Source organism: Calliphora vicina, chromosome 2, assembly GCF_958450345.1.
Source record: "Calliphora vicina chromosome 2, idCalVici1.1, whole genome shotgun sequence".
Taxonomy (NCBI): domain Eukaryota; kingdom Metazoa; phylum Arthropoda; class Insecta; order Diptera; family Calliphoridae; genus Calliphora; species Calliphora vicina.
In genome coordinates this window covers 77,329,215-77,350,105 of record NC_088781.1, presented here as the reverse complement: position 1 = coordinate 77,350,105, position 20,891 = coordinate 77,329,215, and the positions used below count along the sequence as shown (strand labels likewise).

Here is a 20,891-nt window from a genome sequence, read left to right as displayed (position 1 = left end):
TATATTATTATTAATAATAATAATAATAATAATAATAATAATAATAATAATAATAATAATAATAATAATAATAATAATAATAATAATAATAATAATAATAATAATAATAATAATAATAATAATAATAATAATAATAATAATAATAATAATAATAATAATAATAATAATAATAATAATAATAATAATAATAATAATAATAATAATAATAATAATAATATAATAATAATAATAATAATAATAATAATAATAATAATAATAATAATAATAATAATAATAATAATAATAATAATAATAATAATAATAATAATAATAATAATAATAATAATAATAATAATAATAATAATAATAATAATAATAATAATAATAATAATAATAATAATAATAATAATAATAATAATAATAATAATAATAATAATAATAATAATAATAATAATAATAATAATAATAATAATAATAATAATAATAATAATAATAATAATAATAATAATAATAATAATAATAATAATAATAATAATAATAATAATAATAATAATAATAATAATAATAATAATAATAATAATAATAATAATAATAATAATAATAATAATAATAATAATAATAATAATAATAATAATAATAATAATAATAATAATAATAATAATAATAATAATAATAATAATAATAATAATAATAATAATAATAATAATAATAATAATAATAATAATAATAATAATAATAATAATAATAATAATAATAATAATAATAATAATAATAATAATAATAATAATAATAATAATAATAATAATAATAATAATAATAATAATAATAATAATAATAATAATAATAATAATAATAATAATAATAATAATAATAATAATAATAATAATAATAATAATAATAATAATAATAATAATAATAATAATAATAATAATAATAATAATAATAATAATAATAATAATAATAATAATAATAATAATAATAATAATAATAATAATAATAATAATAATAATAATAATAATAATAATAATAATAATAATAATAATAATAATAATAATAATAATAATAATAATAATAATAATAATAATAATAATAATAATAATAATAATAATAATAATAATAATAATAATAATAATAATAATAATAATAATAATAATAATAATAATAATAATAATAATAATAATAATAATAATAATAATAATAATAATAATAATAATAATAATAATAATAATAATAATAATAATAATAATAATAATAATAATAATAATAATAATAATAATAATAATAATAATAATAATAATAATAATAATAATAATAATAATAATAATAATAATAATAATAATAATAATAATAATAATAATAATAATAATAATAATAATAATAATAATAATAATAATAATAATAATAATAATAATAATAATAATAATAATAATAATAATAATAATAATAATAATAATAATAATAATAATAATAATAATAATAATAATAATAATAATAATAATAATAATAATAATAATAATAATAATAATAATAATAATAATAATAATAATAATAATAATAATAATAATAATAATAATAATAATAATAATAATAATAATAATAATAATAATAATAATAATAATAATAATAATAATAATAATAATAATAATAATAATAATAATAATAATAATAATAATAATAATAATAATAATAATAATAATAATAATAATAATAATAATAATAATAATAATAATAATAATAATAATAATAATAATAATAATAATAATAATAATAATAATAATAATAATAATAATAATAATAATAATAATAATAATAATAATAATAATAATAATAATAATAATAATAATAATAATAATAATAATAATAATAATAATAATAATAATAATAATAATAATAATAATAATAATAATAATAATAATAATAATAATAATAATAATAATAATAATAATAATAATAATAATAATAATAATAATAATAATAATAATAATAATAATAATAATAATAATAATAATAATAATAATAATAATAATAATAATAATAATAATAATAATAATAATAATAATAATAATAATAATAATAATAATAATAATAATAATAATAATAATAATAATAATAATAATAATAATAATAATAATAATAATAATAATAATAATAATAATAATAATAATAATAATAATAATAATAATAATAATAATAATAATAATAATAATAATAATAATAATAATAATAATAATAATAATAATAATAATAATAATAATAATAATAATAATAATAATAATAATAATAATAATAATAATAATAATAATAATAATAATAATAATAATAATAATAATAATAATAATAATAATAATAATAATAATAATAATAATAATAATAATAATAATAATAATAATAATAATAATAATAATAATAATAATAATAATAATAATAATAATAATAATAATAATAATAATAATAATAATAATAATAATAATAATAATAATAATAATAATAATAATAATAATAATAATAATAATAATAATAATAATAATAATAATAATAATAATAATAATAATAATAATAATAATAATAATAATAATAATAATAATAATAATAATAATAATAATAATAATAATAATAATAATAATAATAATAATAATAATAATAATAATAATAATAATAATAATAATAATAATAATAATAATAATAATAATAATAATAATAATAATAATAATAATAATAATAATAATAATAATAATAATAATAATAATAATAATAATAATAATAATAATAATAATAATAATAATAATAATAATAATAATAATAATAATAATAATAATAATAATAATAATAATAATAATAATAATAATAATAATAATAATAATAATAATAATAATAATAATAATAATAATAATAATAATAATAATAATAATAATAATAATAATAATAATAATAATAATAATAATAATAATAATAATAATAATAATAATAATAATAATAATAATAATAATAATAATAATAATAATAATAATAATAATAATAATAATAATAATAATAATAATAATAATAATAATAATAATAATAATAATAATAATAATAATAATAATAATAATAATAATAATAATAATAATAATAATAATAATAATAATAATAATAATAATAATAATAATAATAATAATAATAATAATAATAATAATAATAATAATAATAATAATAATAATAATAATAATAATAATAATAATAATAATAATAATAATAATAATAATAATAATAATAATAATAATAATAATAATAATAATAATAATAATAATAATAATAATAATAATAATAATAATAATAATAATAATAATAATAATAATAATAATAATAATAATAATAATAATAATAATAATAATAATAATAATAATAATAATAATAATAATAATAATAATAATAATAATAATAATAATAATAATAATAATAATAATAATAATAATAATAATAATAATAATAATAATAATAATAATAATAATAATAATAATAATAATAATAATAATAATAATAATAATAATAATAATAATAATAATAATAATAATAATAATAATAATAATAATAATAATAATAATAATAATAATAATAATAATAATAATAATAATAATAATAATAATAATAATAATAATAATAATAATAATAATAATAATAATAATAATAATAATAATAATAATAATAATAATAATAATAATAATAATAATAATAATAATAATAATAATAATAATAATAATAATAATAATAATAATAATAATAATAATAATAATAATAATAATAATAATAATAATAATAATAATAATAATAATAATAATAATAATAATAATAATAATAATAATAATAATAATAATAATAATAATAATAATAATAATAATAATAATAATAATAATAATAATAATAATAATAATAATAATAATAATAATAATAATAATAATAATAATAATAATAATAATAATAATAATAATAATAATAATAATAATAATAATAATAATAATAATAATAATAATAATAATAATAATAATAATAATAATAATAATAATAATAATAATAATAATAATAATAATAATAATAATAATAATAATAATAATAATAATAATAATAATAATAATAATAATAATAATAATAATAATAATAATAATAATAATAATAATAATAATAATAATAATAATAATAATAATAATAATAATAATAATAATAATAATAATAATAATAATAATAATAATAATAATAATAATAATAATAATAATAATAATAATAATAATAATAATAATAATAATAATAATAATAATAATAATAATAATAATAATAATAATAATAATAATAATAATAATAATAATAATAATAATAATAATAATAATAATAATAATAATAATAATAATAATAATAATAATAATAATAATAATAATAATAATAATAATAATAATAATAATAATAATAATAATAATAATAATAATAATAATAATAATAATAATAATAATAATAATAATAATAATAATAATAATAATAATAATAATAATAATAATAATAATAATAATAATAATAATAATAATAATAATAATAATAATAATAATAATAATAATAATAATAATAATAATAATAATAATAATAATAATAATAATAATAATAATAATAATAATAATAATAATAATAATAATAATAATAATAATAATAATAATAATAATAATAATAATAATAATAATAATAATAATAATAATAATAATAATAATAATAATAATAATAATAATAATAATAATAATAATAATAATAATAATAATAATAATAATAATAATAATAATAATAATAATAATAATAATAATAATAATAATAATAATAATAATAATAATAATAATAATAATAATAATAATAATAATAATAATAATAATAATAATAATAATAATAATAATAATAATAATAATAATAATAATAATAATAATAATAATAATAATAATAATAATAATAATAATAATAATAATAATAATAATAATAATAATAATAATAATAATAATAATAATAATAATAATAATAATAATAATAATAATAATAATAATAATAATAATAATAATAATAATAATAATAATAATAATAATAATAATAATAATAATAATAATAATAATAATAATAATAATAATAATAATAATAATAATAATAATAATAATAATAATAATAATAATAATAATAATAATAATAATAATAATAATAATAATAATAATAATAATAATAATAATAATAATAATAATAATAATAATAATAATAATAATAATAATAATAATAATAATAATAATAATAATAATAATAATAATAATAATAATAATAATAATAATAATAATAATAATAATAATAATAATAATAATAATAATAATAATAATAATAATAATAATAATAATAATAATAATAATAATAATAATAATAATAATAATAATAATAATAATAATAATAATAATAATAATAATAATAATAATAATAATAATAATAATAATAATAATAATAATAATAATAATAATAATAATAATAATAATAATAATAATAATAATAATAATAATAATAATAATAATAATAATAATAATAATAATAATAATAATAATAATAATAATAATAATAATAATAATAATAATAATAATAATAATAATAATAATAATAATAATAATAATAATAATAATAATAATAATAATAATAATAATAATAATAATAATAATAATAATAATAATAATAATAATAATAATAATAATAATAATAATAATAATAATAATAATAATAATAATAATAATAATAATAATAATAATAATAATAATAATAATAATAATAATAATAATAATAATAATAATAATAATAATAATAATAATAATAATAATAATAATAATAATAATAATAATAATAATAATAATAATAATAATAATAATAATAATAATAATAATAATAATAATAATAATAATAATAATAATAATAATAATAATAATAATAATAATAATAATAATAATAATAATAATAATAATAATAATAATAATAATAATAATAATAATAATAATAATAATAATAATAATAATAATAATAATAATAATAATAATAATAATAATAATAATAATAATAATAATAATAATAATAATAATAATAATAATAATAATAATAATAATAATAATAATAATAATAATAATAATAATAATAATAATAATAATAATAATAATAATAATAATAATAATAATAATAATAATAATAATAATAATAATAATAATAATAATAATAATAATAATAATAATAATAATAATAATAATAATAATAATAATAATAATAATAATAATAATAATAATAATAATAATAATAATAATAATAATAATAATAATAATAATAATAATAATAATAATAATAATAATAATAATAATAATAATAATAATAATAATAATAATAATAATAATAATAATAATAATAATAATAATAATAATAATAATAATAATAATAATAATAATAATAATAATAATAATAATAATAATAATAATAATAATAATAATAATAATAATAATAATAATAATAATAATAATAATAATAATAATAATAATAATAATAATAATAATAATAATAATAATAATAATAATAATAATAATAATAATAATAATAATAATAATAATAATAATAATAATAATAATAATAATAATAATAATAATAATAATAATAATAATAATAATAATAATAATAATAATAATAATAATAATAATAATAATAATAATAATAATAATAATAATAATAATAATAATAATAATAATAATAATAATAATAATAATAATAATAATAATAATAATAATAATAATAATAATAATAATAATAATAATAATAATAATAATAATAATAATAATAATAATAATAATAATAATAATAATAATAATAATAATAATAATAATAATAATAATAATAATAATAATAATAATAATAATAATAATAATAATAATAATAATAATAATAATAATAATAATAATAATAATAATAATAATAATAATAATAATAATAATAATAATAATAATAATAATAATAATAATAATAATAATAATAATAATAATAATAATAATAATAATAATAATAATAATAATAATAATAATAATAATAATAATAATAATAATAATAATAATAATAATAATAATAATAATAATAATAATAATAATAATAATAATAATAATAATAATAATAATAATAATAATAATAATAATAATAATAATAATAATAATAATAATAATAATAATAATAATAATAATAATAATAATAATAATAATAATAATAATAATAATAATAATAATAATAATAATAATAATAATAATAATAATAATAATAATAATAATAATAATAATAATAATAATAATAATAATAATAATAATAATAATAATAATAATAATAATAATAATAATAATAATAATAATAATAATAATAATAATAATAATAATAATAATAATAATAATAATAATAATAATAATAATAATAATAATAATAATAATAATAATAATAATAATAATAATAATAATAATAATAATAATAATAATAATAATAATAATAATAATAATAATAATAATAATAATAATAATAATAATAATAATAATAATAATAATAATAATAATAATAATAATAATAATAATAATAATAATAATAATAATAATAATAATAATAATAATAATAATAATAATAATAATAATAATAATAATAATAATAATAATAATAATAATAATAATAATAATAATAATAATAATAATAATAATAATAATAATAATAATAATAATAATAATAATAATAATAATAATAATAATAATAATAATAATAATAATAATAATAATAATAATAATAATAATAATAATAATAATAATAATAATAATAATAATAATAATAATAATAATAATAATAATAATAATAATAATAATAATAATAATAATAATAATAATAATAATAATAATAATAATAATAATAATAATAATAATAATAATAATAATAATAATAATAATAATAATAATAATAATAATAATAATAATAATAATAATAATAATAATAATAATAATAATAATAATAATAATAATAATAATAATAATAATAATAATAATAATAATAATAATAATAATAATAATAATAATAATAATAATAATAATAATAATAATAATAATAATAATAATAATAATAATAATAATAATAATAATAATAATAATAATAATAATAATAATAATAATAATAATAATAATAATAATAATAATAATAATAATAATAATAATAATAATAATAATAATAATAATAATAATAATAATAATAATAATAATAATAATAATAATAATAATAATAATAATAATAATAATAATAATAATAATAATAATAATAATAATAATAATAATAATAATAATAATAATAATAATAATAATAATAATAATAATAATAATAATAATAATAATAATAATAATAATGATAATAATAATGATAATAATAATGATAATAATAATAATAATAATAATAATAATAATAATAATAATAATAATAATAATAATAATAATAATAATAATAATAATAATAATAATAATAATAATAATAATAATAATAATAATAATAATAATAATAATAATAATAATAATGATAATAATAATGATAATAATAATAATAATAATAATAATAATAATAATAATAATAATAATAATAATAATAATAATAATAATAATAATAATAATAATAATAATAATGATAATAATAATGATAATAATAATGATAATAATAATGATAATAATAATGATAATAATAATGATAATAATGATAATAATAATAATAATAATAATAATAATAATAATAATAATAATAATAATAATAATAATAATAATAATAATAATAATAATAATAATAATAATAATAATAATAATAATAATAATAATAATAATAATAATAATAATAATAATAATAATAATAATAATAATAATAATAATAATAATAATAATAATAATAATAATAATAATAATAATAATAATAATAATAATAATAATAATAATAATAATAATAATAATAATAATAATAATAATAATAATAATAATAATAATAATAATAATAATAATAATAATAATAATAATAATAATAATAATAATAATAATAATAATAATAATAATAATAATAATAATAATAATAATAATAATAATAATAATAATAATAATAATAATAATAATAATAATAATAATAATAATAATAATAATAATAATAATAATAATAATAATAATAATAATAATAATAATAATAATAATAATAATGACAAGGGGTATGAAAGCATGGTATTGAGCAGTGCCATCGATTGTTACCGCAGCATCGAATCTGCTCTTTTGTGTTTTCAATGTTTCCTCATGATCCTCTTTGCTACTAAAAACTATTTTAGTTTCTTTACAATAATTCTTTGCCCAATGGAATAAAGCAGTCGCATCTAAGATGCGATCTTGATGAGAGCACTGGAGGCTATACTTCGCTGCATTTCTTTTGAGGTTTGCTCCAATACCATCACATGCTCCTTTACCATGAGCAGTAGGATGAAAATGCCACTCAGCTGGCATTCCAAAATCTTTTTCATGAGCTGTAAGATTTGCGAAGCTACTTTTGTTTGTAAAATGTTGACGAGCTCCGTCCGAAACGTAGTATACCTTTTCTACTGTAAATTTTGATTTTAGATAATTTAGTATTATCTTCTGGTACTCATAAACTGCAACGGTGTCATGTTTTAAATCGTCGGATATGATTGCCATACTTTTGTGTTCCAGGTTTTCTTCTTTCATGTAGTAAATAACTACTGTGAATATAGTTGCTTGGTCGTTATTGAAGTGGAATGCTTGTATGGAATCCTGAAGAACATATTTATAGTTCTCTGCGAAATCAAATGAAATAATGAATTCACCAGACTTCAAATGTGTTTTCAAGTCCTTGAAGAATGACCACTGCTCTTTGACTAAAAAGTCATGGGTTCTCAAATTTAGCAATCCTCTACACAGTTCTTCCACAAAATCATCCACATTTAAAATTATGGTTTTCAGTGTGCATCTTTCAGTCTGAAGCCAAGATTCAAATTTTAACTCCTCAATACATTATCGATCAAAAAAGTTGATTAAATTTTCTTTGATGGATGTGGTTTCCGGGTAATTCGAACATTCACCTAAGTGGCAAGAAGTTGTAGCATTAGGGCACATAGTCAATTTAAGGCAATCGCGGTAATGGTGTAAATCTTCTGATGAATCATCTTTTAAGTAATTTAAGTTGATTTCCTTCAACATCAATTTAACATTTTCATGGTAAATACAAACACATACTGTGTGAGTTCCGCTGCTTCCTGCCAAAACGCAATGTTTTGGCCTCAGTTGTGTAAATTTTGAGTATCCAATTTTGACATCCTCGTATTCAGATTGAAATGTTGCGAATAATTCATTCAGGTTACAGAGAACCATTCTCTTATGCATTTGAACTTTCTTGCCATCGATTCGTACAGACATCCAGTCTTTCATCCCTGGCATCAGGCGACTCATATCATCTCGCTGATAAAACTGAGTTATTAGAGATTTAGTATCGCACTCCAAAGTTTTTCCCTTCTTTTTGTTTGGGAGTGTGAGAATCCCATGCTCAGCAACCAATTGTTTAGCAATTCTTGCTTTTCGTTGAGACGTTCCAAACTCAGTCATTGTTTTTGCAGAACTCCATGTTCTTGGAGCAAGCGTGAGAAGTTGAATTCTTTCAGCTTCACTCTGTGACGTTTTGTATTTCTCTTTTATTTGTTCAAGAACTTCTACTGCATCCTTATGGTATTGGTTTTGACACTCATTCGTTGAATTTGAAAAGTTAGAATAACCATCATCATCAACAGTTATGTCTGCATTCTCGGAATTACTTTTGTCTTCATCTGGAATAACTTCAACGCAAGGCTCATTACTATTCAAATTCGGTAATTCGTTCAACTTTCCGAGCTCTTACCTGTATGATCCACAAATTTTCAATCGTTTTGACAGCGTAGGGCATTTTTTTAATAAGCCGTCGGAAATATTTCACGTATCTGATGATCTGTGCTTCATTTTGTTAAAGGGATTAAAACAAAAAGACGAATAAATTTCATTTTCAACCTTAGCCTTTTTAGAAGTCGTAGACATTTTGAATTTTGTAAGTATTTATGTAAATAACACACGTCTTAACTTTAACGCTGTTTCTAAAAAACTGATTTCCGTATGTCTTCAGAATGACAATAAATAGTTTTTTAAGATCATATAGGTAGTACGTTTTAATGAATGAGTCTAAAATCTTTTATTAGGGTCAAGAAGGGCTTACATACTAAAGTACCTAGTTTAACCAAATGTTACAAATAATAATAAAAATAAACCACCATATAAATAACCTACCTGTCAACTTCTACCTCTCCACCCACTTCTTAAAGTCAAATGTCATAAAATAATAAATAAACTGGTACTTCTGAGAAGGGCCATAAAATATTTCCACTTGATTCCAAAAATTTGTTTCTGGGGCACCTGATATTTTAACAATGAAAATCACGTGCGCTGAAAACTACCTCTAGGATTGACTAAAAAAGCCGCAAGATACAAAACTCAGACAAATTTTGGGGGTGGAAAATTAATAGCGGTCGGCCTCATATTGCACCCCTCCAGTGGCTATTATCGGTCAGTTGTTGTGGTTTTTATTTTTAAGGTTTTAGAAACAATTACACACAAATATGAAAAAAATCAATTTAAAAACATTTGTCTTGAGTTACAAAATATTTTTTTTGATAGATATCCCACTCGCATCCCACTAAGCGACCATATAGGTCGCTTAGGAAAAGACCTAAGCTTTCTTAAAAAAAATAAAAAGGGCCCATTTTGAAAAAAAAAAGTCAAAAATATTTTTGATTTAAAAAAAAATGTCAAAAATATTTTATTAAATTTTTTTAATTTTTTTTTCGAAAGATTGCATAAATAGCTATCTAAACTATTTGGGACACATTTTGCTAAGAACAATAGGCAATAATTTATATGGATAAAAAAAAACACCTGTTTGGCCAAAATGTAAAATTTTGACCTCCTATAACTCAGAGAGTTCTTGACCGATCTTGTTGAAAAATGGTGTCCGAATTACTATCCAATAGAACTAACATTGGTGCAAATTTCATCGGAAGACATCGATTTCAAAAGTTGGTTCACTTGACGTGAAATGCCCCATAAATAATCTTCAAAATATAAATTTTCTATTATATGCCCATTGTTCATGTTTTGCACATTGTTGCGGCTGGAGTTTGTTACAGGAGTCACTTACTCTGATTTTTAGGGCTTGAGGATATTCTTGATGGGATTAGTTTCATGACGTTGGTAGAAGATGATTTGAAGTAATATTAATTTTGTTTATGTTGTTCAGTAACCTAAGAACTCACTAAAACCGGCAGAGATTTATATGGCCACAAAAGGGTAAAAACGCCAACACCAATCATGCCCAAAGTCCTTGAAATATAGGAGAATTTGTTCTCATCTCATAGGGAAATATACAATAAGCAGCACAGTTCAAATTTAAATATATATTTGATTTTTTTTAATTGTTTTAAAATTGTGTGTTGTTAGCTATTGTTTTGGTTTGTTTATGATATCATAAACATATGTTTATGAGAAATGTCAATGTGTGGGATGTATGTAGTACAGGGTTGCCTAGTAAGATTCTTTTTTTTTAAGTGGTACCAAGTAGGAAAGTTACCAGATAAAGTTGAAGGAAGAGAATTACCGACCTTTATAGTTTCTCTTTTAAAAAAAAATGCGATATCAAGGCTAAGGCCATAAGTGCGTTGACCCGTTTGTGTAAGTGTATATTTGTTTATTGTCGTTATTTTTTTTTTGTTTACTTTTTGTTGGTAAGGATGTTCTGTTAGTTTTTAGCGTTAATATTGTCGTGAGATTTTTCTTAGCTAAACGAGAAGATTGTGTTTCATTTAAAAAGTGGCAAGCAAACGTATAAGTTTAAAAATTTGAATTAATATAATATAAAGAAAATTTAAACACACTGTACGATGAAGAGCTTTTTCTTCACCGGCAGCGATATAGAGCAATTCTGTATATTTCGAATTGTTGTCTATATGTCACTGAAAAGTTTGTTGGGCAATGAAATAAACCGAAAAGTAAAGAAAATGCGACCGTGATACCGATAAAATAAAAAGAGGAGATGATTCTTGCTTGAATTCAACTATGACAATGTTTTCTTTATTTAAAATTAAAGTTCTTAAGCCTAACAATTGATCATGTAAATAAGGGCTACACTGTTGTTGTTGTATGTATTATTATTTGTCTCTCACTTCCAATGTACCAATTCAACTTATTACTAATAAGTATGTACCTATATGTATATGAATGTATGCAAAAACAAAATACTAAATATATTGTATTTTTAAGAACAACAACAAAATACTTGTTACAAGAATTGAAGTGAGAAACATATAATAAAAACTAACGGGTCATTACCAAAATAAGTTACAGTGGTTAGTATGAACAAAAATGCTAACAAATTACAGTGACAACAGTGAGCCAAAAATATGAACAAATTTAATACAATAAAAAATGGAAAATAAAACAAATGAATCAAATGAATAATAACTATAAATAATAACAATAAAGATTATTAGTAAATATGATACGGTGACCTAACATTCCGGCCCGATTGAAAGGACACTTTCAAGAAAATAGTAATGCCAGTCTGTGGATAGGGCGACGTATAATTCCCTTTGTTGTTTTGATGTCGACAACTCGAACTCGATCATCTCTACCACGAACAATATTGATGATTTTACCCATGAGCCAACGCTGCGGTGGTAAATTATCTTCTTTAATGATTACTAGGGAGCCAGTACAAATATTTGAGTTGGTGCTAGTCCATTTATTGCGGGTCTGGAGCTCGTTTATGTAGTCGTGGGACCACTTCTTCCAAAATTGTTGTTTTATGGCGCTTATTCGGGCCCAATACTCAAGTTTATTGATTTCAATTGGAGGGACATCACGTTCTGGCAAACTGCGTAAGGGAGCGCCTATCAGGAAATGGCCTGGTGTAAGGGCTTCAAAGTCACTGGGATCGGATGATAGGGGCGAAATGGGCCTCGAATTTAGAATTGCTTCTATATCAATCATTGCAGTTGCAAGTTCCTCATATGTGAACCTTGTGTTATCGAGTTAGGTGTCCCTTGGCCGATTTGACGGCCGCCTCCCACAATCCACCAAAATGTGGTGCCCTAGGGGGAATAAAGCGAAAATTAATAAATTGATTTGAGCAATAATTTATTATAAAATTGGAATTTTTAGGATCAAAAAGGAACGATTTTAGTTGAGCCAACTTTGAGTTTGCACCAACAAAATTGGTGGCATTGTCACAGAATATATCTGTGGGTAGACCTCTTCGTCCAATCATCCTTTTAAGAGCAGCAATAAAGGCATCTGTTGATAAGTCTGATACAACTTTTAGATGGACTGCTTTAGTTGCGAGACAAACAAAAACCGCAATATATGTCTTGTATGGTACCTTCCCTCTAATTCTTAGGTAAGTGTTTACTGGACCACAAAAATCAACAGCACATCTGGCGAAGGGCCTTGAAGGGTTGAGTCGTTCTACGGGCAAATTGCCCATCATTTGTTGAAGCAACCTTGGGCGATAACGAATGCATTGAGGGCACGAATTAACGATACGACGACATAGGTTTCTTGAATTGACATTAAAGCCTTGGGTCCTGCGTGGTAGTTGCTGATGTGTAGATGACGCACGTAACAGTCGACGAAATGATTTTTGCTGGACAAGATTATAGGGTGCTTTTGACCTTCAGAAATTGCTGCGAATTCCAAGCGACCACCGACTTTGAGCAAGTTGAATCCATTTGATGAATCGATGAAGGGATTGAGACACTTTAGTGCACCTTAAGGATAGTTTTTCTTCAGAGCTCGTTGTATATCATCTTGAAAATGATGTTGCTGTAGATTAAAAACTATTCTGAGCAAGGCGTTTTCTAATTCTTGGGGCTGTAAAGAATCAGAATGGAAAATATTAGTTTTTGTTTTTTGAGCAAAACGGAGCATCCACGCAACAATACGAATAATTTTTAAATATGAGCTATAATTTTCAACCGAATCCAGAATGTAATTAGATGTTGCTTCCAGGGAGAGTACAGTTTTGCGTTTTTCTCTGTCGATATCTTGTTGATTTTCTATGGATAGTTGATCTATTTTATTAGGAGGCCATTTACTAGGATTGAGAGTGAGAAATGCTGGTCCATTGAACCAGATAGATGAAGCAAGTTCTTCTACAGTTGAACCACGAGACACGATATCAGCAGGATTAAAATGCGTTGGAACATGTCGCCAAATACAGCCAGTAGTTAGATCCTGAATTTCCGATACTCTGTTGCCAACAAAAACGGATAACGTAGAAGAATGTTGCTTTAACCAGTGAAGAACTATTTGAGAATCTGTCCATAGAAATACTTCAAGATTTGGTATTGCGAAAAGATTTTTGACTTTAGAGTATAATTTAGCCAAAAGTTGTGCGCCACAAAGTTAAAGTTTTGGCAATGATTTTCTTTTCGTCGGGGCAACTCTAGATTTGGCAGTAAAAAGACGAACAGAGACATTTCCTGAATAAGTTTTAACACGAAAGTAGAAACAGCATCCATAAGCGCGAATTGATGAGTCACAAAAGCCATGAAGTTGAACTGATTGAGATTCAGCAGCGAGACAAAAACGAATAATATAAGCCGTCGGAAATATTTCACGTATCTGATGATCTGTGCTTCATTTTGTTAAAGGGATTAAAACAAAAAGACGAATAAATTTCATTTTCAACCTTAGCCTTTTTAGAAGTCGTAGACATTTTTAATTTTGTAAGTATTTATGTAAATAACACACGTCTTAACTTTAACGCTGTTTCTAAAAAACTGATTTCCGTATGTCTTCAGAATGACAATAAATAGTTTTTTAAGATCATATAGGTAGTACGTTTTAATGAATGAGTCTAAAATCTTTTATTAGGGTCAAGAAGGGCTTACATACTAAAGTACCTAATTTAACCAAATGTTACAAATAACAATAAAAATAAACCACCATATAAATAACCTACCTGTCAACTTCTACCTCTCCACCCACTTCTTAAAGTCAAATGTCATAAAATAATAAATAAACTGGTACTTCTGAGAAGGGCCATAAAATATTTCCACTTGATTCCAAAAATTTGTTTCTGGGGCACCTGATATTTTAACAATGAAAATCACGTGCGCTGAAAACTACCTCTAGGATTGACTAAAAAAGCCGCAAGATACAAAACTCAGACAAATTTTGGGGGTGGAAAATTAATAGCGGTCGGCCTCATATTGCACCCCTCCAGTGGCTATTATCGGTCAGTTGTTGTGGTTTTTATTTTTAAGGTTTTAGAAACAATTACACACAAATATGAAAAAAATCAATTTAAAAACATTTGTCTTGAGTTACAAAATATTTTTTTTGATAGATATCCCACTCGCATCCCACTAAGCGACCATATAGGTCGCTTAGGAAAAGACCTAAGCTTTCTTAAAAAAAATAAAAAGGGCCCATTTTGAAAAAAAAAGTCAAAAATATTTTTGATTAAAAAAAAAAATATCAAAAATATTTTATTAAATTTTTTTATTTTTTTTTTCGAAAGATTGCATAAATAGCTATCTAAACTATTTGGGACACATTTTGCTAAGAACAATAGGCAATAATTTATATGGATAAAAAAAAACACCTGTTTGGCCAAAATGTCAAATTTTGACCTCCTATAACTCAGAGAGTTCTTGACCGATCTTGTTGAAAAATGGTGTCCGAATTACTATCCAATAGAACTAACATTGGTGCAAATTTCATCGCGATCGGAAGACATCGATTTCAAAAGTTGGTTCACTTGACGTGAAATGCCCCATAAATAATCTTCAAAATATAAATTTTCTATTATATGCCCATTGTTCATGTTTTGCACATTGTTGCGGCTGGAGTTTGTTACAGGAGTCACTTACTGTGATTTTTAGGGCTTGAGGATATTCTTGATGGGATTAGTTTCATGACGTTGGTAGAAGATGATTTGAAGTAATATTAATTTTGTTTATGTTGTTCAGTAACCTAAGAACTCACTAAAACCGGCAGAGATTTATATGGCCACAAAAGGGTAAAAACGCCAACACCAATCATGCCCAAAGTCCTTGAAATGTAGGAGAATTTGTTCTCATCTCATAGGGAAATATACAATAAGCAGCACAGTTCAAATTTAAATATATATTTGATTTTTTTTAATTGTTTTAAAATTGTGTGTTGTTAGCTATTGTTTTGGTTTGTTTATGATATCATAAACATATGTTTATGAGAAATGTCAATGTGTGGGATGTATGTAGTACAGGGTTGCCTAGTAAGATTCTTTTTTTTTAAGTGGTACCAAGTAGGAAAGTTACCAGATAAAGTTGAAGGAAGAGAATTACCGACCTTTATAGTTTCTCTTTTAAAAAAAAATGCGATATCAAGGCTAAGGCCATAAGTGCGTTGACCCGTTTGTGTAAGTGTATATTTGTTTATTGTCGTTATTTTTTTTTGTTTACTTTTTGTTGGTAGGATGTTCTGTTAGTTTTTAGCGTTAATATTGTCGTGAGATTTTTCTTAGCTAAACGAGAAGATTGTGTTTCATTTAAAAAGTGGCAAGCAAACGTATAAGTTTAAAAATTTGAATTAATATAATATAAAGAAAATTTAAACACACTGTACGATGAAGAGCTTTTTCTTCACCGGCAGCGATATAGAGCAATTCTGTATATTTCGAATTGTTGTCTATATGTCACTGAAAAGTTTGTTGGGCAATGAAATAAACCGAAAAGTAAAGAAAATGCGACCGTGATACCGATAAAATAAAAAGAGGAGATGATTCTTGCTTGAATTCAACTATGACAATGTTTTCATTATTTAAAATTAAAGTTCTTAAGCCTAACAATTGATCATGTAAATAAGGGCTACACTGTTGTTGTTGTATGTATTATTATTTGTCTCTCACTTCCAATGTACCAATTCAACTTATTACTAATAAGTATGTACCTATATGTATATGAATGTATGCAAAAACAAAATACTAAATATATTGTATTTTTAAGAACAACAACAACATACTTGTTACAAGAATTGAAGTGAGAAACATATAATAAAAACTAACGGGTCATTACCAAAATAAGTTACAGTGGTTAGTATGAACAAAAATGCTAACAAATTACAGTGACAACAGTGAGCCAAAAATATGAACAAATTTAATACAATAAAAAATGGAAAATAAAACAAATGAATCAAATGAATAATAACTATAAATAATAACAATAAAGATTATTAGTAAATATGATACGGTGACCTAACATTCCGGCCCGATTGAAAGGACACTTTCAAGAAAATAGTAATGCCAGTCTGTGGATAGGGCGACGTATAATTCCCTTTGTTGTTTTGATGTCGACAACTCGAACTCGATCATCTCTACCACGAACAATATTGATGATTTTACCCATGAGCCAACGCTGCGGTGGTAAATTATCTTCTTTAATGATTACTAGGGAGCCAGTACAAATATTTGAGTTGGTGCTAGTCCATTTATTGCGGGTCTGGAGCTCGTTTATGTAGTCGTGGGACCACTTCTTCCAAAATTGTTGTTTTATGGCGCTTATTCGGGCCCAATACTCAAGTTTATTGATTTCAATTGGAGGGACATCACGTTCTGGCAAACTGCGTAAGGGAGCGCCTATCAGGAAATGGCCTGGTGTAAGGGCTTCAAAGTCACTGGGATCGGATGATAGGGGCGAAATGGGCCTCGAATTTAGAATTGCTTCTATATCAATCATTGCAGTTGCAAGTTCCTCATATGTGAACCTTGTGTTATCGAGTTAGGTGTCCCTTGGCCGATTTGACGGCCGCCTCCCACAATCCACCAAAATGTGGTGCCCTAGGGGGAATAAAGCGAAAATTAATAAATTGATTTGAGCAATAATTTATTATAAAATTGGAATTTTTAGGATCAAAAAGGAACGATTTTAGTTGAGCCAACTTTGAGTTTGCACCAACAAAATTGGTGGCATTGTCACAGAATATATCTGTGGGTAGACCTCTTCGTCCAATCATCCTTTTAAGAGCAGCAATAAAGGCATCTGTTGATAAGTCTGATACAACTTCTAGATGGACTGCTTTAGTTGCGAGACAAACAAAAACCGCAATATATGTCTTGTATGGTACCTTCCCTCTAATTCTTAGGTAAGTGTTTACTGGACCACAAAAATCAACAGCACATCTGGCGAAGGGCCTTGAAGGGTTGAGTCGTTCTACGGGCAAATTGCCCATCATTTGTTGAAGCAACCTTGGGCGATAACGAATGCATTGAGGGCACGAATTAACGATACGACGACATAGGTTTCTTGAATTGACATTAAAGCCTTGGGTCCTGCGTGGTAGTTGCTGATGTGTAGATGACGCACGTAACAGTCGACGAAATGATTTTTGCTGGACAAGATTATAGGGTGCTTTTGACCTTCAGAAATTGCTGCGAATTCCAAGCGACCACCGACTTTGAGCAAGTTGAATCCATTTGATGAATCGATGAAGGGATTGAGACACTTTAGTGCACCTTGAGGATAGTTTTTCTTCAGAGCTCGTTGTATATCATCTTGAAAATGATGTTGCTGTAGATTAAAAACTATTCTGAGCAAGGCGTTTTCTAATTCTTGGGGCTGTAAAGAATCAGAATGGAAAATATTAGTTTTTGTTTTTTGAGCAAAACGGAGCATCCACGCAACAATACGAATAATTTTTAAATATGAGCTATAATTTTCAACCGAATCCAGAATGTAATTAGATGTTGCTTCCAGGGAGAGTACAGTTTTGCGTTTTTCTCTGTCGATATCTTGTTGATTTTCTATGGATAGTTGATCTATTTTATTAGGAGGCCATTTACTAGGATTGAGAGTGAGAAATGCTGGTCCATTGAACCAGATAGATGAAGCAAGTTCTTCTACAGTTGAACCACGAGACACGATATCAGCAGGATTAAAATGCGTTGGAACATGTCGCCAAATACAGCCAGTAGTTAGATCCTGAATTTCCGATACTCTGTTGCCAACAAAAACGGATAACGTAGAAGAATGTTGCTTTAACCAGTGAAGAACTATTTGAGAATCTGTCCATAGAAATACTTCAAGATTTGGTATTGCGAAAAGATTTTTGACTTTAGAGTATAATTTAGCCAAAAGTTGTGCGCCACAAAGTTAAAGTTTTGGCAATGATTTTCTTTTCGTCGGGGCAACTCTAGATTTGGCAGTAAAAAGACGAACAGAGACATTTCCTGAATAAGTTTTAACACGAAAGTAGAAACAGCATCCATAAGCGCGAATTGATGAGTCACAAAAGCCATGAAGTTGAACTGATTGAGATTCAGCAGCGAGACAAAAACGAGGGATTTCAAGGGAATTTAACGTTTTGAGATCAGAAACAAAATATTCCTAGGTAGGGAGCAGCAGACATTCCATAGGTAACTGTATTCAACTGATAAGTGCGAATTTCTTTCTGTTCCGAATTTCTCCACAAAATGTATTGGAATTTTCTATGGGAAGAGTCAATAAGGACTTGCCGATACATTTTTACTATATCAGCTGTAATAACGAAACGATGAAGACGAAAACGAAGTAAAATTTTGTACAGCTCATCTTGAATCGTTGGACCAACCATAAGAATGTCATTGAGAGACCTTTGAGATGATGACGGACAGGACGCATCGAAGACCACCCTTAATTTTGTTGAAGTACTATTAGGTTTGAAAACACAATGGTGAGGGATGAAATAATGAGGCTCATCTAAGTGAGGACTACGCACAAGACTCATATGTCCACAATCTTCATACTCCTTCATAAAATTCACATATTGTGATTT

The 20,891-nt window shown here is 19.6% G+C and overlaps 2 protein-coding genes across 2 annotated transcripts; one reads left to right on the top strand and one right to left on the bottom strand.

The window, feature by feature from the left end:
• Positions 1 to 7,319: 7,319 nt before the first annotated feature.
• On the top strand, positions 7,320 to 7,703 carry LOC135952092 (glycosyltransferase-like protein gnt13; the record flags this gene model as incomplete). The annotated part of the gene is made up of 1 exon (XM_065501889.1): positions 7,320 to 7,703. A coding segment is annotated over one exon (384 nt), but the record flags the coding sequence as incomplete, so codon positions are not given.
• Positions 7,704 to 14,864: 7,161 nt separating this feature from the next.
• Positions 14,865 to 18,817, bottom strand: LOC135950577 (uncharacterized). Its single transcript, XM_065500113.1, has 3 exons — positions 18,446 to 18,817; positions 15,072 to 15,383; positions 14,865 to 14,966 (listed from the first exon to the last, which is right to left on the bottom strand). Exons 1-3 carry the CDS (start codon positions 18,815 to 18,817, stop codon positions 14,865 to 14,867), a joined length of 786 nt encoding a protein of 261 aa, XP_065356185.1.
• Between the last annotated feature and the right edge of the window lie 2,074 nt (positions 18,818 to 20,891).